This window comes from Anguilla anguilla, chromosome 3 (genome assembly GCF_013347855.1).
Source record: "Anguilla anguilla isolate fAngAng1 chromosome 3, fAngAng1.pri, whole genome shotgun sequence".
Classification (NCBI taxonomy): domain Eukaryota; kingdom Metazoa; phylum Chordata; class Actinopteri; order Anguilliformes; family Anguillidae; genus Anguilla; species Anguilla anguilla.
The window spans coordinates 41,566,289-41,583,419 of record NC_049203.1 but is presented as its reverse complement, the minus strand read 5'-3'; the positions used below and the strand labels follow the sequence as shown (position 1 = coordinate 41,583,419).

At 38.6% G+C, this 17,131-nt stretch overlaps 1 protein-coding gene across 1 annotated transcript; it reads left to right on the top strand.

Annotated features, from left to right (window-relative positions):
• Positions 1–897: 897 nt before the first annotated feature.
• On the top strand, positions 898–14,712 carry LOC118224291 (PRELI domain-containing protein 2-like). The gene is made up of 6 exons (XM_035411701.1): positions 898–1,142; positions 9,239–9,296; positions 9,988–10,058; positions 10,577–10,737; positions 12,062–12,167; positions 13,148–14,712. The coding sequence occupies exons 1-6, from the start codon at positions 1,068–1,070 to the stop codon at positions 13,202–13,204; spliced, it is 528 nt and encodes a 175-aa protein (XP_035267592.1). The 5' UTR covers positions 898–1,067; the 3' UTR covers positions 13,205–14,712.
• The last annotated feature ends 2,419 nt before the right edge of the window (positions 14,713–17,131 follow it).

Here is a 17,131-nt window from a genome sequence, read left to right as displayed (position 1 = left end):
CAATGAGTGAATGGCTTGTACTCTGAATTTCGTCCTGGAAGTTGTGCCGTTCTTCCAACGTTCGAGCTTCTTGCATGCTTTTCGTTACGTGTCAGTATCACCGCCTTAGTTGAAAAGTGCACACTTTGGCATCGGGCGAGCTCGCGTCCTTGTTAAACCAGGGTTAAAACGGTTTCGTTTACGGTTTATAGACCTACTGTACCCCCAGTAGCTATATAATATGGTACGCCCGCACTTTTGCAAACTAACTAAACAGACTAAGCTGCTTTTGTTTGCGTCAGTTTGGTTTGACGCCATTACGTATATCAAGGTGGTTCAAAAATAATGGCGTATGTGCGTCACTGTCTTTTGTGCAGGCGCTGCATTGAACTGCAAAGAATACATCACGGTGTTTAAACAAACGCATGTGTTGACTTTACAAAATGGAGTTATTACGTTTATAAAATCCAGATCGCACACATAGGCTACGTCGCCTACAGTAGGCTACTGTGTTCGTACTTCGTAGACCAGAAACACAACACGTAATTGACAACGCTTAAAGTAGGCTAGGTCAAGTTCTCTTCTTCTGAACTTGAGCAACAGGTAGAATATGATGTTCCCTGCTAAAATACATGACAAGTTAATTCGCAAGTTTGTAGTTACATAATAAATATGGCATTTGCGCCTAAAATGTATAACGTTTATTTTATTTTTTTTTTGTCTAGCAAGCCCTTTCCTGGCGCCTCGTTAATTTGGAAATTCTACATGAATACTCACTGCCGTTTCAATTTTCACCTTCAAATAAATTCTACACGTGTCAGCGTAACGTTACCCGATTTTCAGTGGTTGTGTCGAGCCATAGACCATGCCGGATTTAGTTCATTCTTATAGCACAGAATTAACCCGAATTAACCCCACGTTTGTATATGCCCTCTCGTAAGATTACGCGAGATAATCAGAGGAGCAAAGTCTGTTGCTTGTCGCTATTGGTCAATTTGACAGTTGCAGCTCTAGCGATGTTTTATGTATGAAGTTATTATTATTTATTTTCTGGTCTTGTTTTCTTCATAAATAGTTTTGTTTTAGCAATGGTCGTCACAATCGAAATACGGAAGATGTACAGATATCCGTTTGAGCGAGTGGTAGACATGCATCTGAACAAGGTATTGTGCAAAGTTTATTAAATTAGAAGACACACAGGATCTTCTGTTGCGCTCAGAGTCGTATTAGGGCGGCTGAATAATTTGTTTCATAACTATAAATCGATAAGTTGAGCTAAATGATCCCTAAGCAAATAAAGCTGCTTCCGATTTTAATTAAATTACCGATGGCATATTCAGTCTGCGAGTGGATATCAACAACCTCGTTGAATGTCGCGCTTGTTAAGTCTCTTATCACATCGTTAAGTCTTTATGAAAATGTTCCTCACTGCTGTAGTGGATGTGCTTACAAGGTGGTCATACTTAATATACATTTTTTAATCCTTTATGAGGCTCTTGTCAACTTCCTGCTCCTTTTCACTAGCCTATAAGTTGTAGCCTATAAAAATGTCTGAGTAGCATGTCGGTGTTGAACACTGTAGCTGTCGGAATGAGAACGAATAGCTGTTGCATGGGTGCCTTTTGCTTTGTGTTCCTTTCAGTGGCTGTTATTTTCAATACCTGTCTTGTGAACAGTTTAGGCTACGAAGTTGCGCGGTTTGGACGGGTGGAGCAGGAATGTACTCAAGCTATTGTTATATAGCATACAACGGGCATGGCGTGCCGCGTGCACAGTGCACGTTTCTTCGAACGTTATCGTCTGTTTAGCCAGACAATGGTAGCGAGCAAGGCTCACGTTCTTTCGGGGTATAACTGGTTCAACTCAGGGCAACAGCTCCACCCACGCTATGCTATGGAGTAGCCTAGAACTCCAAGAATTATCTTCACTTCAAACTGCTCCCAATAGGCAGTGCGGTTGAAATAACAAAGATAGATTGCACTTTGAGTGGCGCAAATAATATACTACCTTACCAGTTTCTTTCTTTTTTGATAACCCAAAACTTCTGTTTCTTATCCAGTTTATTCTTGATTAAATAACGACTGTGCATAGTTAACCTAATATTTGAAAGATAGCAGGCCCGAAATGTGCAACTATTTCCACCGTTAGTAGAGCCAGTTCTAAGTGGCTAATTTTTTGTATTGACTGTGAATGACCTTGAGGACTTTTTCGGAACATTAATGTGGATACATACCTGCTTATTCTTCAGAATCTCAATTACAGAGTGCAGTGTTGCATGTACAGACTGCACCAAACTTTAAAAAATGAAGTGATTTTTGTGGATGTGAGTTAATGGACATTTAAGGGTGTGTCTAAGGTCATGGTGCACGATTGCTGACAGGTGTGATTGTTGGCAATAAAAACATTACTTTCAAAAGTAGCTATAGCTTTATAATTCTATATCCCAACCTCTGATTAATGTGCTAATGTAATGTAATTTACGCTTTGAATTTGAGATTTTTCACAACTCAATAAGTTGGACTTTCACCGCTATAGGTATTACTGAATTTTCATTATTGCACTGTATGTTTCTCTGTTGTAACATGCACAGTTTTTAACGACTCTAGTGCAGTTTGATTTCACTACAGTAATGCAGCTAGATTTTCACCACTCAAGTGTAGGCTGTGTCTACTGCCATTGTGCAGCTGAATTTTGCCCACTGTATGGTATCTGAGTTTTCTGCACTTTTGCTTATCTAGAGTAGATTTTGAGCTTTAATAGAAAAAATGTTGTTGTACTACAGTGGTGAAAATCCTGCTGCACAAGCATGGTCAAGACTTTTCAGATTTTCAGAGCATGGATGTAGGCTACACTTTACTGTGAGTTCACTGAGGTCTGAGGTGGGAAGTGTTAGGTTCAACCATCTTTTAAGAAAAAAATATTTTATACTGAGAATATCAAGTGTTTTTGCACAGTTGATCTTGTATCAAAAATAGGTTGACATGAGAAGATGACTAGCACATATAAAAATAAACCTTTTTTGGTGAATTCTTATTTACCAATAATGTCTTGGAATTTAGGCCTGTATCTTTTTCATATTCTGTGATAGTTAACATCAAAATGTTTTTTCAGCCAATCAGGGCTCTGTGATAATATTGTTTTTGAGGAGCACAGTAAGTTGAAAAAGTTAGGAGCACAGTAATGGGAGCATTGTGGAGCCCTGCCAGTGTCTGCTAAACATTTAGATATTTTCTTACATGAAGGACAAAACAGAGATAGGCCTACACATAGGCTAAATCACAGAACTTAAACTTAATAGGCTCATGTACATGTAGGCTATATGAGCTTCCCTGAATCAGAGGCCAATTTAATACACATGTACAGTGGGCTCCATAATGTTTGGGAGAAACATTTTTTTCTCTGTACTTCACATGTATAATCAAACAATTCACACATGCAGATTCACAGCTTTTCTTAAAAGGTATTTTTATATGGGTTTTTTTTTTCACCATGTAGAAATTACCACACTTTTTATACATAGTCCCCCCATTTCAGGGCACCATAATGTTAAATGAGTTCACATGTGTTTCTGATTAGTCAAGTGTGTCCAGTTTCTTACCTAGTGCAGGTATAAGAGAGCTTTGAGTATTTAGTCTTTCAGTTTCTAGGCTTTTGATTGGCTTTGGTGTTTGTTATTGCTGTTTGTCAACATGAGGACGAGAGTTGTGTCAATGAGTTGAGAACTAAATAAAAAAGTCAGAAACATGGGCTAAACCTTAGGCTTACCAAAATCAACTGTTTGGAGAATCATGAAGAAGAAAGCGAGCACTGGTGAGCTTAGTATTTGTCAAAGGGCCTGGTAGGCCAAGGAAGCCCTCTACAGTTGGTCATGTATGGCTGCAACAGGTACTGGCTCACTTGTCTTCATTGATGATGCAACTGCTGATAGCTACAGCAGAATGAATACTGTCTTCTACAGAATCATCTGCTCTAGTTCAAGCAAATGGCTCCAAACTCACCGAATGGTGCTTCATCCTACAGCAAGATACTACAAGATAATGATCTGAAACATACTACTAATGGAAAAAAAAAGGAGTTCTTGGAAACCAAACTGTAAAATTCTTGACAGGCGAAGTTATTTATCAGATCTGAATCCAGTTGAACATGTGTGAACATGCTGAAGAGAACTTAAAGGGAACCCCACCTGTTAAGACCTGTAGGCCTTAATATGGTGCAAATGCCTTCAACAATTACATAAATATGTTTTTAAAGCCACATGAAAGATTTGAGTTATTTTAAAATAAAATATAAGTCCTTCAACTCGTAGGTTGCCATTGTTAATACTGTTGCAATGCACTATGGGTAGTAACATCAAATGGTTGCATTTGACTCATTCCATTGCTCTTGTCCATTGAGCGGCATTGATAATGTCTTCTGTTCAGCCTTTTCAATTTGAGCCAGCACGGGACATAGGCTACCTCCTTTAAGTGCATAATACCTAAATGATAGATATGTGCTGATACCCTAAGATGTTTATCAAATCCATCCTATTCACAGATATCCTGTGTTCCAAATCACACACAAATTCTGTTGCATTGTATTGATATTTTTCACTATTAATAACTGCAACTGCTGGACAAAACAACTGAGTTAACTTCCAGCGCAAGCATTTTACGTTGTCTACACAAAGTGTGTTGCGCGTCTAAAATAATGGCAACCTCCATAGGTCAAAATAAAAGGCTGGGGTTTTGTCAAAATAACTGAACTGTTTTGTGTGGTTTTTACAACCTATTCCCATTGTTGAGGGCATTTACATCATATTAAGCCATACAAGTCTTAACAGGCGGGGTTCCCTGTAAGGCAACTAGCTGAAATTAGCAGGAGCTGAAAAGGACTGCAGTACAGGCTGGGCAGAGCATCAACTGAGATACTCAGCACACCCCTGGTGATGTCTGTGGGCCACAGACTTCAAGCAGTCATTGTATGCAAAGCATATGCAACAACTTACTAAACATGGTCACTTTCATTTAAATAACATTAATGTGTCCCAAACATTATGGTATGGTGCACTGTGTTAGTGGGGAGGAGGGAGGGGGGCTATGTATTAAAAATGTTGTCATTTCTACATGGTGAAACTAAAGTGTATAAAATACCTGTAAATAAACCCTGAGAATGTACACTTTAACCATGTGAATTATTAAACTATTCTAAAACTGGAGTTACAGAGCAGTTTTAAGTCAGAGAACAGTCAGAGAAATTAAGAAAAAAAACACTATGGAGCTCACTGTTTGAGTCACTGGACAGCATGACACAACCATGAGGTAGCTATCCCAGTCGTACATATCAACTAACTGGTCCCATTGATTTGTCTTTCTCAAACCCTGGTCTCATTACATTAAATAATTGAATTGCATAAATATTCCACTATAGCAATGCCAGTTGAGGAATGTCCCTATATTTTTACCTACATAAATTTATGTAAGTGATTGCACTGAAGTTGCTTGCATGTACAGTATATGAATGTTTCAAACCTAGTCTATGTGTATAAGGTTGACACTAGCACAAGCCAAGCTTGTACATGCACATGCAAATCCTAAGGTGCTAGGTTGACAAGGTAGGAAGGCAGTATTATAAAAACTCACACACTTATTTAGCTCCCAATGTTAGACATTGGATGTGTAGATTGACAGCACTTAACAGTTAGTCTTACAGTATGTTATGATACGTTCACAGTAGCTAATTCATTTTACAAACATGTTCCTTTTGTCATTGTGTACTTGATGATAAATAGGCCTATGCTTTCCCAATTGAGTCTTATTGTGGTAGTTGTGTATTTATGAACTTGCAGTACCTCCAACATTTGTTTATTTTTGATCTAAAGTTTTATTATTGTTGATTGATCTATTGTAACTTGTAGGATTTGGGACTTGTACGTACTTGTCCTGTGATGGTTTTGATTACTGGAGTGTGCAAGGTGGCATGGGTTGTTGAAACATGCCTGTTTTCCGTTTCGAAGAACGTTGAATGCCCCTCGAAGGGATTATTACTATTTAAATCAGGTGTTTCTTCAGAATGGTTGCCCAGTGTGTCCATATACACACTACATTTGTAATAATGGGAGCTTAAGAAGTGTGTGGGTTTTTCTTATTATTACGTGCCAGTGCCATCTACTGGCCAAAATGACAACATGTGAGTCCCATGGCTAATGCAAGAGACTGGAGAACTATGAATTAATGTTAGTAAAGTGCACTTGAAGTGGGACAAATGTGGTTTTCCCTATAATATCAGTTCATATAAACAGACAAATTTTGAAGTGAGTTTTTTTTTAAATTTATCTGAATTACTACTGCTATGAGAGAGAGGAAGCTATTCTCCATACTGTGTCCCCTCATTGGAGTCCACGTGCTAAAAAAGATATAAAGGTGGCTAGCTAGTCAACCTGGGTTTGGGCAGATGAAGCAGCCAACTGGTCGCTTGCTTGCAAACTGTAGCTATACTTATGTTACTGGAAGCTAACTAATGCGCAACTTCTTATGAAACACCCAAACCCTAGCTAACTAACTAGTTAATAGCTGGGGAGCCGTACAGATTGTGCTGGCTTACACATGCCTGCCAACCTCTTGAGGCTGCTGTCTGTTATTGAAAATGTTCATCCCATGTAAATATGCCAAAAACGTAGGATTTTGGTTAGCACACTGACTAGCTACAGCTACCGTAGCTGCAGAGATTGCTGCTTGCTAACTGTGGCTCTGTAGTCATGTCAGTGGAAGGCAGTTTGAGGGGGAAACTCTCCTGCGGACCATCCAGGCTGCTTCCTCTTCTCCTGGGCTGGCTTTTACAGGGTAAAATGCTGAGTCCTTTTTTTCTCAGGCTGTCACTTAGGAGTCTGGTGCGTCACTGGCTATACATCAGCTGAGTCTGACACAGCTGACTTCTGGAGGGGGGAGGGCAGGAGGGTCTAGGCAGCACCCAGGGTGATCCCAAGACCTTTTCTGCCACATTTAGGTCAGAAGTTTAGCCGTAGCCTGCAACCAGCAAGACTGCTTGAGACAGGTGGAGAACAGAGATATTTTCTCAGTGATGCTCATAAACATACTCATCCATCAGTTTACTCTCGTATTTCTCTGGCTGCTCTGCTTGATAAATGGCAACTATAGCAAGGTACACAGTTACACAAGGTAGCAGCACAGTTATGAAACCTGTCTGTAAGGGAGGTGGTGGCATGGCATCTTTTTATTAGACCCGCGAAACGCCGGTGGGAGGAGGTAGTGTCCACCACTGTGAAGTGGGTGCTTTATGGAACTCAGAGTGTATGGCAGCGTAGCCATGGCCGCCGCCTCGGCCATGATGGCAGGGATGTCCACTCACAGGGTGCGAGCAGCAGCCACCTCCTGCACTGCGGTCCCAAGCTCGGAAGTACTGCAACACGAGAGACACAGCATGGCTGAGTTAGTGGGTTCCTGCTCATCCTTATCGTTCAATGAGTCAGAGTGTGTGAGTCTGTGCTGCAGGGAGGGAATATGGCTGTGCGTCGGCATGTACTGCTTCAGCCATGAGGTCAGGTTGGGGCTGATAATCATTTCCGGTTTGTTCTCCAAGCTTGCTTGTACAAGTGCTTGTGCAAGGTAAAATATATTGTGTGTAGTGTTAGAACAGCTGATTCTCTTTACTGATAGAAATGTGGCAATACTTTATATTAAGTTTTTCACTATCCATTATTGCACTTGCCGGTCATAGCTTGGGGTGTTAAAATGGTGATTTCTCCCTCTGAGTGAAAATATCTTTTTATCTTTATGATTAAACCGGTTTTGCTATCTCATACCAAAGGTAATTTCCAGTGGATTGTTCTGTTGATGTGTTGGCCATTGGGGTGTATTTGTTGAGTGCATGTAATGTAGGATAGACAGACATATTTTGTGTTATTTTTCCACAGTAATGTAGCAAAGGCAGCCATCTGCTTTGTTATGACTAAACCTATATTTATGTTTTTTTCACAATAATGTAGCAAAGGGGTCAATCTGTTTTGTTATGACTAAACCCCTATTTTTGTAACCACAAGTTCCATGTTCCTAGTCTAGTACTATTTATGGGGAAGAGGAAATTGAAGGGTGGAGAGTAAGTATGAACATACGCAGCAAAAAAAATACAAAAGCATACGCAATCACATGGAGATGCAGTCCCTAAACCTGAAGTTTCCACCACATGGCCTTCCCTTGGCTTAATCTGTCTTATGACTGAGCCGCAAAGCCTGTGCAGAGTCAGGGTTGTCTTTCATTTAGTTTGTTCAAGTTTTCAAGTGCACAGTTCCCAGCCAGTAAAAACTTGAACATGTTGTAGTCTCCCTAAAATACGTAGCCTAGTTCAGACAGGAAAATAAAGTCTGGCTAAAAGCCCCTTTATACTTTGACGATGGTTTCCTAATAGGACTCAACAACAGACATGAACAGTTATATTGAAGGGTGCATAAATAAAATGATACATAATTATATTAATTTGAATACCTTACCGGAATAGCATATTTGATGTGCATGCTATACCTCAACCTAAATATAGGCTACCTTTTGTAAAGTAAAAATAGCCGAAAATTGAGATTCTTTATGGCTTATAATATAGGCTAATCATTTTAAAGGCCAAATTATTATTTCCATGTAGACCCAAGAGTATTTAGCCTATACAACAGAGGTCTAGAGAACTGTGGTCGCAGTCGAGCATTGTTCAGAACAGTGACAGGTCACCTACTTTTGAGGAAATAGGAAATGGTGTTTGAGGGTCATATTCCTGCCTGCCCCAACCTCCCTGCCAGTGTAAATCAAGCGATCTGCGATACAGCTCAGATTTTCAACTTTAAAATTTGGCCTGTGCTTCCTTGTATTTCACCATGTTTGAAGGTCTGAATTGACAGAAACTGATCAACATATCAAGATTGAGAGCCAAAGAGAAAGTATGCTTATACAAGGTGAATAGAAAGAGTGAGACAGAAAATGTGTATGACAGAGTAGAGAGGGAAGATGCACTTCCACCTGTATTGCCTAGAAATATAACTCTAAGAAAATCTTACGGCTTTTTTGGGTAGATTTAGGTCAGTAACTGTTCTGGGGGACTGGAGTTGAAATGAGAATTGAAGTGCTTTAGGTCATATTTGAAGCTCTCTTTTGGAGAGCAGGTCAAGTTGAAGAAAGACATCAGAACATGGGAAAGCTTGGGATACACTTCTTTTTGAAATGCATATTCACATAATTGATTTGTTTTTCATATAAATGTGGATTTGTTTGTTCTGCAGTACCCCACGCCACTTGAGGAGCACATCAAAGGTATCAAAACAGTAGAAGAAAAGAAAGGTATGCATATGACACTTGTAATTCACGAAGTAAAAATACTATTGACATTACACTGCATTAGCTGCTTTTTATTTACAATATTTTATCCATTTTTTTCTTTCATAATCATGCATTGAATGTAACTTGTAACTTGCTGCCCCCACCCCTACCAAACACTGCACACAGTATATATAGCTACAAAAGTATCTTGAATCATTCATCACAAATTAATTGGTCTGGATTGAGCTTCGTACAGGTTTGTGGAGAATTGTATCAGCAGTTTTATAGAGTGCACGTGCAACATATGGGGCAGTAGTGTATAATCCCCACTGACAAAACATTCTCACCATGTTGCAACATTGACAAAATATTCCAGTAACACTGGATGGTTAATGACCTTGGCTTGTGGGTTGTGGGTTCAATTATCAGCTGTGGAGCTGCTCTTATACCCATGAGCAAGGTACCTCATAAGAGTAAAATGTCCATTGATGTCAAACTATGCTTTTTGTAATTTGTTCTGGATAAGAATGCCTTGTGAATGCCAAAATGTCACAGTGTAATCTTCTAAAGATTAAAGGGAGGCCAGGACAAATCCAAACTGCGTTTATTATTACATTAAAGCAGGAGTGGTATTGTCCCCATGTCTGAAAGCTCACCCTATGGATCAGTTACCACAGCTGACTTACAGTAAACCTATTTTAAATCTCTTCAGACAGCTCTGGAATTATTTATAGACGGCGGATAGCCATCTGCAATAATGTGCTTCCCAGTATCTTACGAAAGGTGAGTTTTTTGTGCATGAATATATCTCCACATTTTTCAGAATATGCTCTTTACTCTTTCTATTGCAAAATAAGTTTTGGTGAGTTAACTGAAGTAGCTCAGTACAGTGGGAATATATAACATTTATAGACGACTGCAATAATGTGCTTCTCAACATCATGCAAATGTTGGGTTGGTTCTGCATGCAAATATCTACACATTTTGTAATATGTTCTTTCTATCACAAATATTAGTGTTGATGAATTAAAATAGCCCTGAACAGCTGATAATGAAAAGTCCAATGAAGATATATATGAATGGTATTGGTCCACAAAACTTTGGCTCGTTTAAAACAAGTTCAGTATGTACTGCCTTGTAATCTACATTTAAAACTGTTAGCTATTTAGCCATATCTATCTGTTGTGTTTTCCCACAGTAAATATTTGTGTGCATTTTGGCATTCATTGAACAGCATGACTGAATGGAGAAGTGGGCTAGTTTAGCACCTGCTTTCACTGTAGTGTTGCAATTGCTTGCAGGTGCGCCTTATGAATGTGGATGATGTTTACATGGAGGAGGAGTCCTGGCTGGACGAGAAACGAAAGACTATGAACATTCAGAGCCGATGTCTAACTTGGAGCCAATATGCGACCTTACAAGAGGTGTCGATTTTCAGAGAAAGTACAGCCAACCCCAACTGGTGTGTGCCCTTTCAGCTTATGTCTCTCAGACTCTATAGATTTAATTTGATTTCAGTGTTATATCTTACCTCAGGAAGCTGACAGTAATTAGACATAATGAAATTATTTGACATTTGCCATGCAGTACTGGAGGATTTTTTTAATAGCAGACAAATTTTAATAGCACTCTTAAGCTAATGTTCTGTAGTTGTATTAATTTATGTTGTTACTTTTAGTAAATACCCTGCTAGTGTCTTGGTAAATTCCCACCTAGTGAGTATTATCCCTGCTACTTATTGCAGTCTGAGCTGGTTGGTAAGATCTCACCCCAGGCCCGACCTCCCCATTTAATCCTTTCATCCCTCCCAGAAAATACCTTCCCCTGTATGGTAAAGACCTTCATCCTATGTTGCAGAATTTCTTTTGCAGTTATGTGCTACATGTATGAAGTTAAAACGTAATCAAATGCATCTAGTTTCAAGCCCTTCCCTGCTAGTTCAATAAATACAATTAAAGCAACTAATATTAACATAGTGACATCAATCACGTTTTAGCGTTTTCATCAGCAGCACACCCTGCTCTAAACATCTTCTCATGCCCTTGCCTGTGGTAGCACATACACCCTATTCAGTGACCTCATTCATATAAGTTTTTTTTTTTCAACTTTTTTTTTTTTTTCAATTCCAGTGTGTGTAATTTAATAATGAAATCCTGAGTTGTTTAGTAACTCTTTCTCTTGTTATTGTGGTTACAAATTTAGTCTGACAAGCACGGAAATTATATTTAATTATATTTTGATTAAGTAATACACAGTATTTTGTATAATACACATGCTGTTTTTAGTGAAAAACATTTATGATGGTTTTCACTATCATAAGCAATAAGGAAAAATAATGTTGGGGTCAATTTGTGCTGTAACTGAAGAGGAAGTTCAAGTATGAAAATCAGTAAACACCATGAGTATAAGCAAAGCTCTTATCAGCTCAGATCATTGTGATTTAGGTTTGAACAGAACCCCAGGGTTCTGGATGGGAACGGGGGCTCTGTATATCTAGATTATTGCTTGGCATGTATACAGCAGGAGGAACAACACTTAAGCACCCTTCATGATTTATTTAAGACACTGCCGTACTTTGAGATGGCTTCCAGTTTGGTGCATGTGATCTGCTTTCTCAACGTTCCTCTCCCTACAGGAAATGCTTCCTCTGGCTTCTAGTACAACAGAAACTAATACTCACACGTGACTGTACCTGCTGTTAAGACTTCTTCTTGTCTGTTTCAGGGTTAGCAGCTCATTTTCCACTTGCCTCTTTGTTTTTAGTGTGTGCTCATGTATTTCTGCAGGACAGAGTTCTGGCAGATGGGCAGCATCAGTGTCACCGGGGTGGGAAGACTCAACCGACTGTTTGAGCATTTTGCTCAGTCCTTCTTCAGAAGAGGAGTGAAGAAGGTATCAGTCAATTTATAAATCAGTTAAAATAATCATAGTGTGAACTAACAGTATTTGGAGAGATGTATATTAAGTGATGTTGCTCTTCCTTTAAAATATTGCATCCCAGAAAATCAGTTTATTATGGTGCTGCATACTAACGTCAGGAGTCAGGTGAACTTTTAACAAAAGATAATTAGATATATATGCTTAGTTTTCCCTTAAACTACATCTTTTCACACTGCACTGCCACTATTTGAACAGTTTTTCTGAGTGTTCCTGAACTCATTTATTTCAATATTTTTATGTAAAAGTCCATCAATGTCTGCATATTTTAATTTGTCACAGCTTATAATAATAAAAATAAGCTGCATGTGCATTATATCTTGTGCATTCATTGATAAATGTTCCTTTAAACAGCATCTTTTCGCATGGCACTGTCACTAATTTGCAACAACTATATATCTGAATGACTGTACTGATGTTTTAAAGTTAAATTATGTTTTAAAAAAAACATTGAGGAGAAAGGAGAGATGTAGGGGCATGGAGGCAACGTGGCAGTTGTGAGAAACCATTTGGGAATGGTAGTAGGTAATTGCCCTGCGACATAGCTCAGGAGGTAAGACCGATTGTCTGGCAGTCGGAGGGTTGCCGGTTCAAACCCCGCCCTGAGCGTGTCGAAGTGTCCTTGAGCATGACACCTAACCCCTGACTGCTCTGGCGAATGAGAGGCATCAATTGTAAAGCCTTTGGATAAAAGCGCTATATAAATGCAGTCCATTTACCATTTGTGTTTGAGCGAAGGTGGCAGGCACAGTTTGAACTTTGAACAGTGAGTTTCCTCAACCTAACGAGAGTCCTCATCTTGTGTAAAAGTATTGGGAACTGTACTTGTTACTTGTATCTATGTAATAGGAACCATGCAAATATGCGGTTTGCGTTGTTGTATTAAAATTAGTAAAAAAAAAAAAAAAAGATTGACTGCGCTTATCTTGTTACAGAGTGTAAATGTAATGGAAGCCATCCTGGAACAGCGATATGGACACCCCTGTTCTTAAAGGAAGACCCATTCTAGTGGCTTTGAAGATGGATGCCATGATATAAGTCAAAGAAGACACTGAAGCTGCATTATCTGCTGAATTAGATCATTATTTTTTAAGAAAGTCCATGGTTTTGCTTATTGAATATAGTGCTGTGGTGCAATGCCTTTCTGAATGTAATTGTATTAAGGCCTTTGCAGATTTATTAGAATCTTTACATTTTAGAGGTCCAACAATAGACTTGGTGTGCTATTTGACTCTGACAAAAAATGTCAATATTCTCATTTTACCTAAGCTCAGTTAGACTTCAAAGCCCCATTAGAAAGTGCAGCATGCTGTTCTCCGACCAAAATGAAAGGCTTGTTTATTTTTTTACAATAAAATATGAGGCAGCTGGTTTGTACTAGATTCTTGATACAGGAAATTATTTTAATTTATTTTACTGTGCACTAAATGATGAGCACTATATTGCATAAATAAGTTTTGTTAAACATACAGAGCTAATTTACTACTAGTTCTGTTTGATAATACTAGTATTTCTCTTGCACAATTCCACTTTCATCACGAAAATGAATTATGGCTGATACAATCCTTAGCTTTGCTATTGCTTTTTTGTAAAACACAAAAATATTTTACTTCCACCCCTTCCACCTCACTATACATGTATCATTTCCAATCCACATTGAGATCTGATAAAAAATATCTGATATGATTTTCTGTGTGAATTGATTGTTTCATACTGTGATGGATGAACTGCCCAAGAGAGTAGTAACGTGTTTAAAAGGAAAATAGATATAATGTAGATAAAAAATTTCAGTTTTGGTGTACAGCTCGGGTACACAGGCCTGTATCTTTGATTCATCAATTCAATCAGAGTTGGTTTTTGTTGCCATTGTATTATTAAATTGAATATTTTATACTCTAGGATTGCAGTGTCTGACTCAAAGAGTATTGTGGTTGAGGAATGAAAGCCTGGGCCATTGAAACAGTGTTATCCTGTCAATACCATTTTTCCAGTGCCTTTAATGAACTTAGAGTTATAGTGTGTAGACTGTGATTACATCTTTGTATTGCATCATGGAATTGTACTGCTGGAGATGTTGGGAACTTTTGTTCATATTTAATAAGGGTTTTGGTCCCTGCTCCATTAGTTCTGTGAATTGTGCTCTTTGCAAATTGTGAATTTGCTCCTGTGGGAAAGATTTTGGATTGTCTTGGGTACACCATTGGTATTGTCAGTTGGAGCTGTCCCTGTAAGGTTCTTCAAGGGTTACAAAGTGACCCCAACTGCCACATTCTGTTACTGTTTTTTTTCCAACACTTTTCAGCTTTGCTCCACACAATTTATGGAGGTTAAATTTCATAATGTATTAAGAAAGGTTCAATCAGTTGTATGTATTTTTAATCAACATTTGTATTAAAAACCAGCTGGTTATATACAATGAATAATCATGTATGCATTTTTAATCAACATTTGTATTAAATACCTGCTGGTTATATACAATCAATAATCATGGATAACCTGTTTCCTGTCTTCACTTTTTTCCTTTTTTCCAGAACCTGGGGACACAGGGTCTTTTACTGAGGGGGCTGGCTGACTCACTAACTTGCTGACTCATCGTTGTTGAAACGTGCGCAACTGATGTTGTGCAGTAGGTGGCGGTATTAATCCATTGTTGAAATATGCACAAGTGGCGGTGGCGTGCACTGCAGTTAGTGATGGTATTAATCTTAGATGACTAATTGATTGGCCTCAGTTTTTCATTTGATCAAAAGAATTAACTTCTTTTTATGTGATTGTTCACAATAACACAATAAGCCCAATATAACATGGGAATTTTTATATATAAGAGGGTAAATAATCCCTCTAAACATGAAAAGCACCTAGTCAAGAAAAATTACCATCTTGTTAAAATTGTGGGATTGCAATTGTGGTTGAAATGAAAACCAGTATACACAGGGGGGCCCAGGGCCAGGTTTGGGAACCACTGATGTAGTGGGAATAGCCTATTTTGAGGACTCTTGTAAAGGTCAATATAATCATGAATGAATTATAGTTTGTATCCAGAAACGGTCAAAGAGCCTGCAATATGTTCCTCAATCTCATGAAACACAGTAAAAAAAAACAAAAACAGCTCGCTAGCATAATTCTTGCAATGGACGGGTACACAAAGTACTGAAAATAATTGAATATTTGTGACACATTTTTCAGTAAATTAATTCATTTGTGATTTCTGGAAGTTGTGTTATTTTGGTTTATTCCATTAAATCATTAGTAAAGTAGAATTTTTTCCTTTTGAAAAAGGCCTATAGCTCAGTAATTGTTTGTCTTACTTTACTTAATTGTTCTGGAGAACACTGGATATGCATGTAAAACATTTTTCGCATTTTTTTGCTTTCAAGCTTTTATTTATTACATTTTCATCTAGGAACTATTTAGTATACATACACCCCACATTTGCTGACAAAAAAGGTGAAAAAAACATAGAGATACTGAAAATTAAACTAAAAATGGATTTGTTGATTGCCCAAGTATTTAAATGCTGTGTTCTGACAAGTGCAAAATAAAAGCCACCTGTTTTTGGGGGTCACTGATCAATTAGTGTATCTGAAGTACGCAAAAGTGAAGAACAAGGAGCTTCAACAGGTCTGGGATAAAATTATCAAAAGCCACAGATAAGAGAAGGATAAAAAAAATCGAAATGTATGGATATGCTATCAAATGCACATCGCAAACATGGCCAGTATGGAAGGATGCCATTACTTTTAAAAATAGCATCTCCAAGCCTGTCTGGTGTTTGCAAGAAAGCACAAGAATGATCCAGCTAAAATGTGGTCAGTTGAGCAGCATATTTTTAGTCAAAATGCAAAGTGTTATGTCTGGTGCAAGCCCACTTGTTATGTCTGGGACAATGTACATGTCCCATTTAACACCATCCCTTAAGTGAAGCATGGTGGTTCCAGTACGGGGTTGCTTCTCTTTGGTAGAAACTGCGAAGCTTGTCATAATTGATGGGAAAATGGAGAGTGCAAAGTACTGACTGAAAACCTATTTTAGTCAGCTGAAGACTTTAGTCATGGTAAACATTTACCTTTCAGCAGGAGAATGGTTCAAAGCACAGGTCCAATGCGGGAATATTTCAAGCTAAGTATGTGCAGTTTACATTTTTGGGAAATGTATTTCTCTGAAGAGACATAAAAGTGAGTCTTTCCTTTTAAGATTTGCCATGAGTCCTAGGGTAAAGCCACACATCCTCCGACGGGTTTGCTGGCATCGCTCTCCTCTCCCACAATCAGCAGCTTAAGGGGGTGTTTTCAGGTGTGTGCTTAAATGAATGAGACCAGGTGGCTGCATACATAGTATACATACATAAATACATAGTGTGCCTCCCAGGTAGGAGACTTGCCTGCACAGACAAGCTTCTTACCTGAGTGGGGGTGGATCAGGTGGCCGTAATTTATGTTGGATCCAATGAACTAAAGTATGAAGGTAAAGTAAGGCTTGAGATTCTGCACGAAAAATAAAAAGACCTCTATGATAGCCCTCTTCTTAGAAAAGTGGTGGGAGAAATAACATTCTGCCTAATTTGCTTTTATAGGGGAGCAGCACTGCCCTGATGATAAAAAAACAACATTTTTTAGTAGCCGAGGCTTAGGTCATGTTAGGTCTGCTCCCGATGGGGAACTGCTGTCCATTTAACTGGAGGAAACAGGAATAGAACTGCGATCATTCAAATAGCTTGAATGATGCATTGAACAGTGATGCTCAGTCACCTACTTCTAAATATGATGGTGAAGATTCACCAGCTTTAGCCTGCTAACAAAAAACTTGACAGTGGCTCTAAAGTGTTCTGCATTTGGTATTAGCATAGCTCACTACAATAACACACACACACCAAACAGCCTCTTTGCTAGGATGATTGGTTGTGTTTGCCATGGTTCTTT

Excerpts from the sequence above, each read along its gene's own strand:
- LOC118224291 (XM_035411701.1), top strand. The coding sequence starts at position 1,068 with ATGGTCGTCACAATCGAAATACGGAAGATGTACAGATATCCGTTTGAG. Across the intron at positions 10,059-10,576 it reads TTCCCAGTATCTTACGAAAG|GTGCGCCTTATGAATGTGGA; the intron begins GTGAGTTTTTTG and ends AATTGCTTGCAG. Across the intron at positions 10,738-12,061 it reads AGTACAGCCAACCCCAACTG|GACAGAGTTCTGGCAGATGG; the intron begins GTGTGTGCCCTT and ends GTATTTCTGCAG.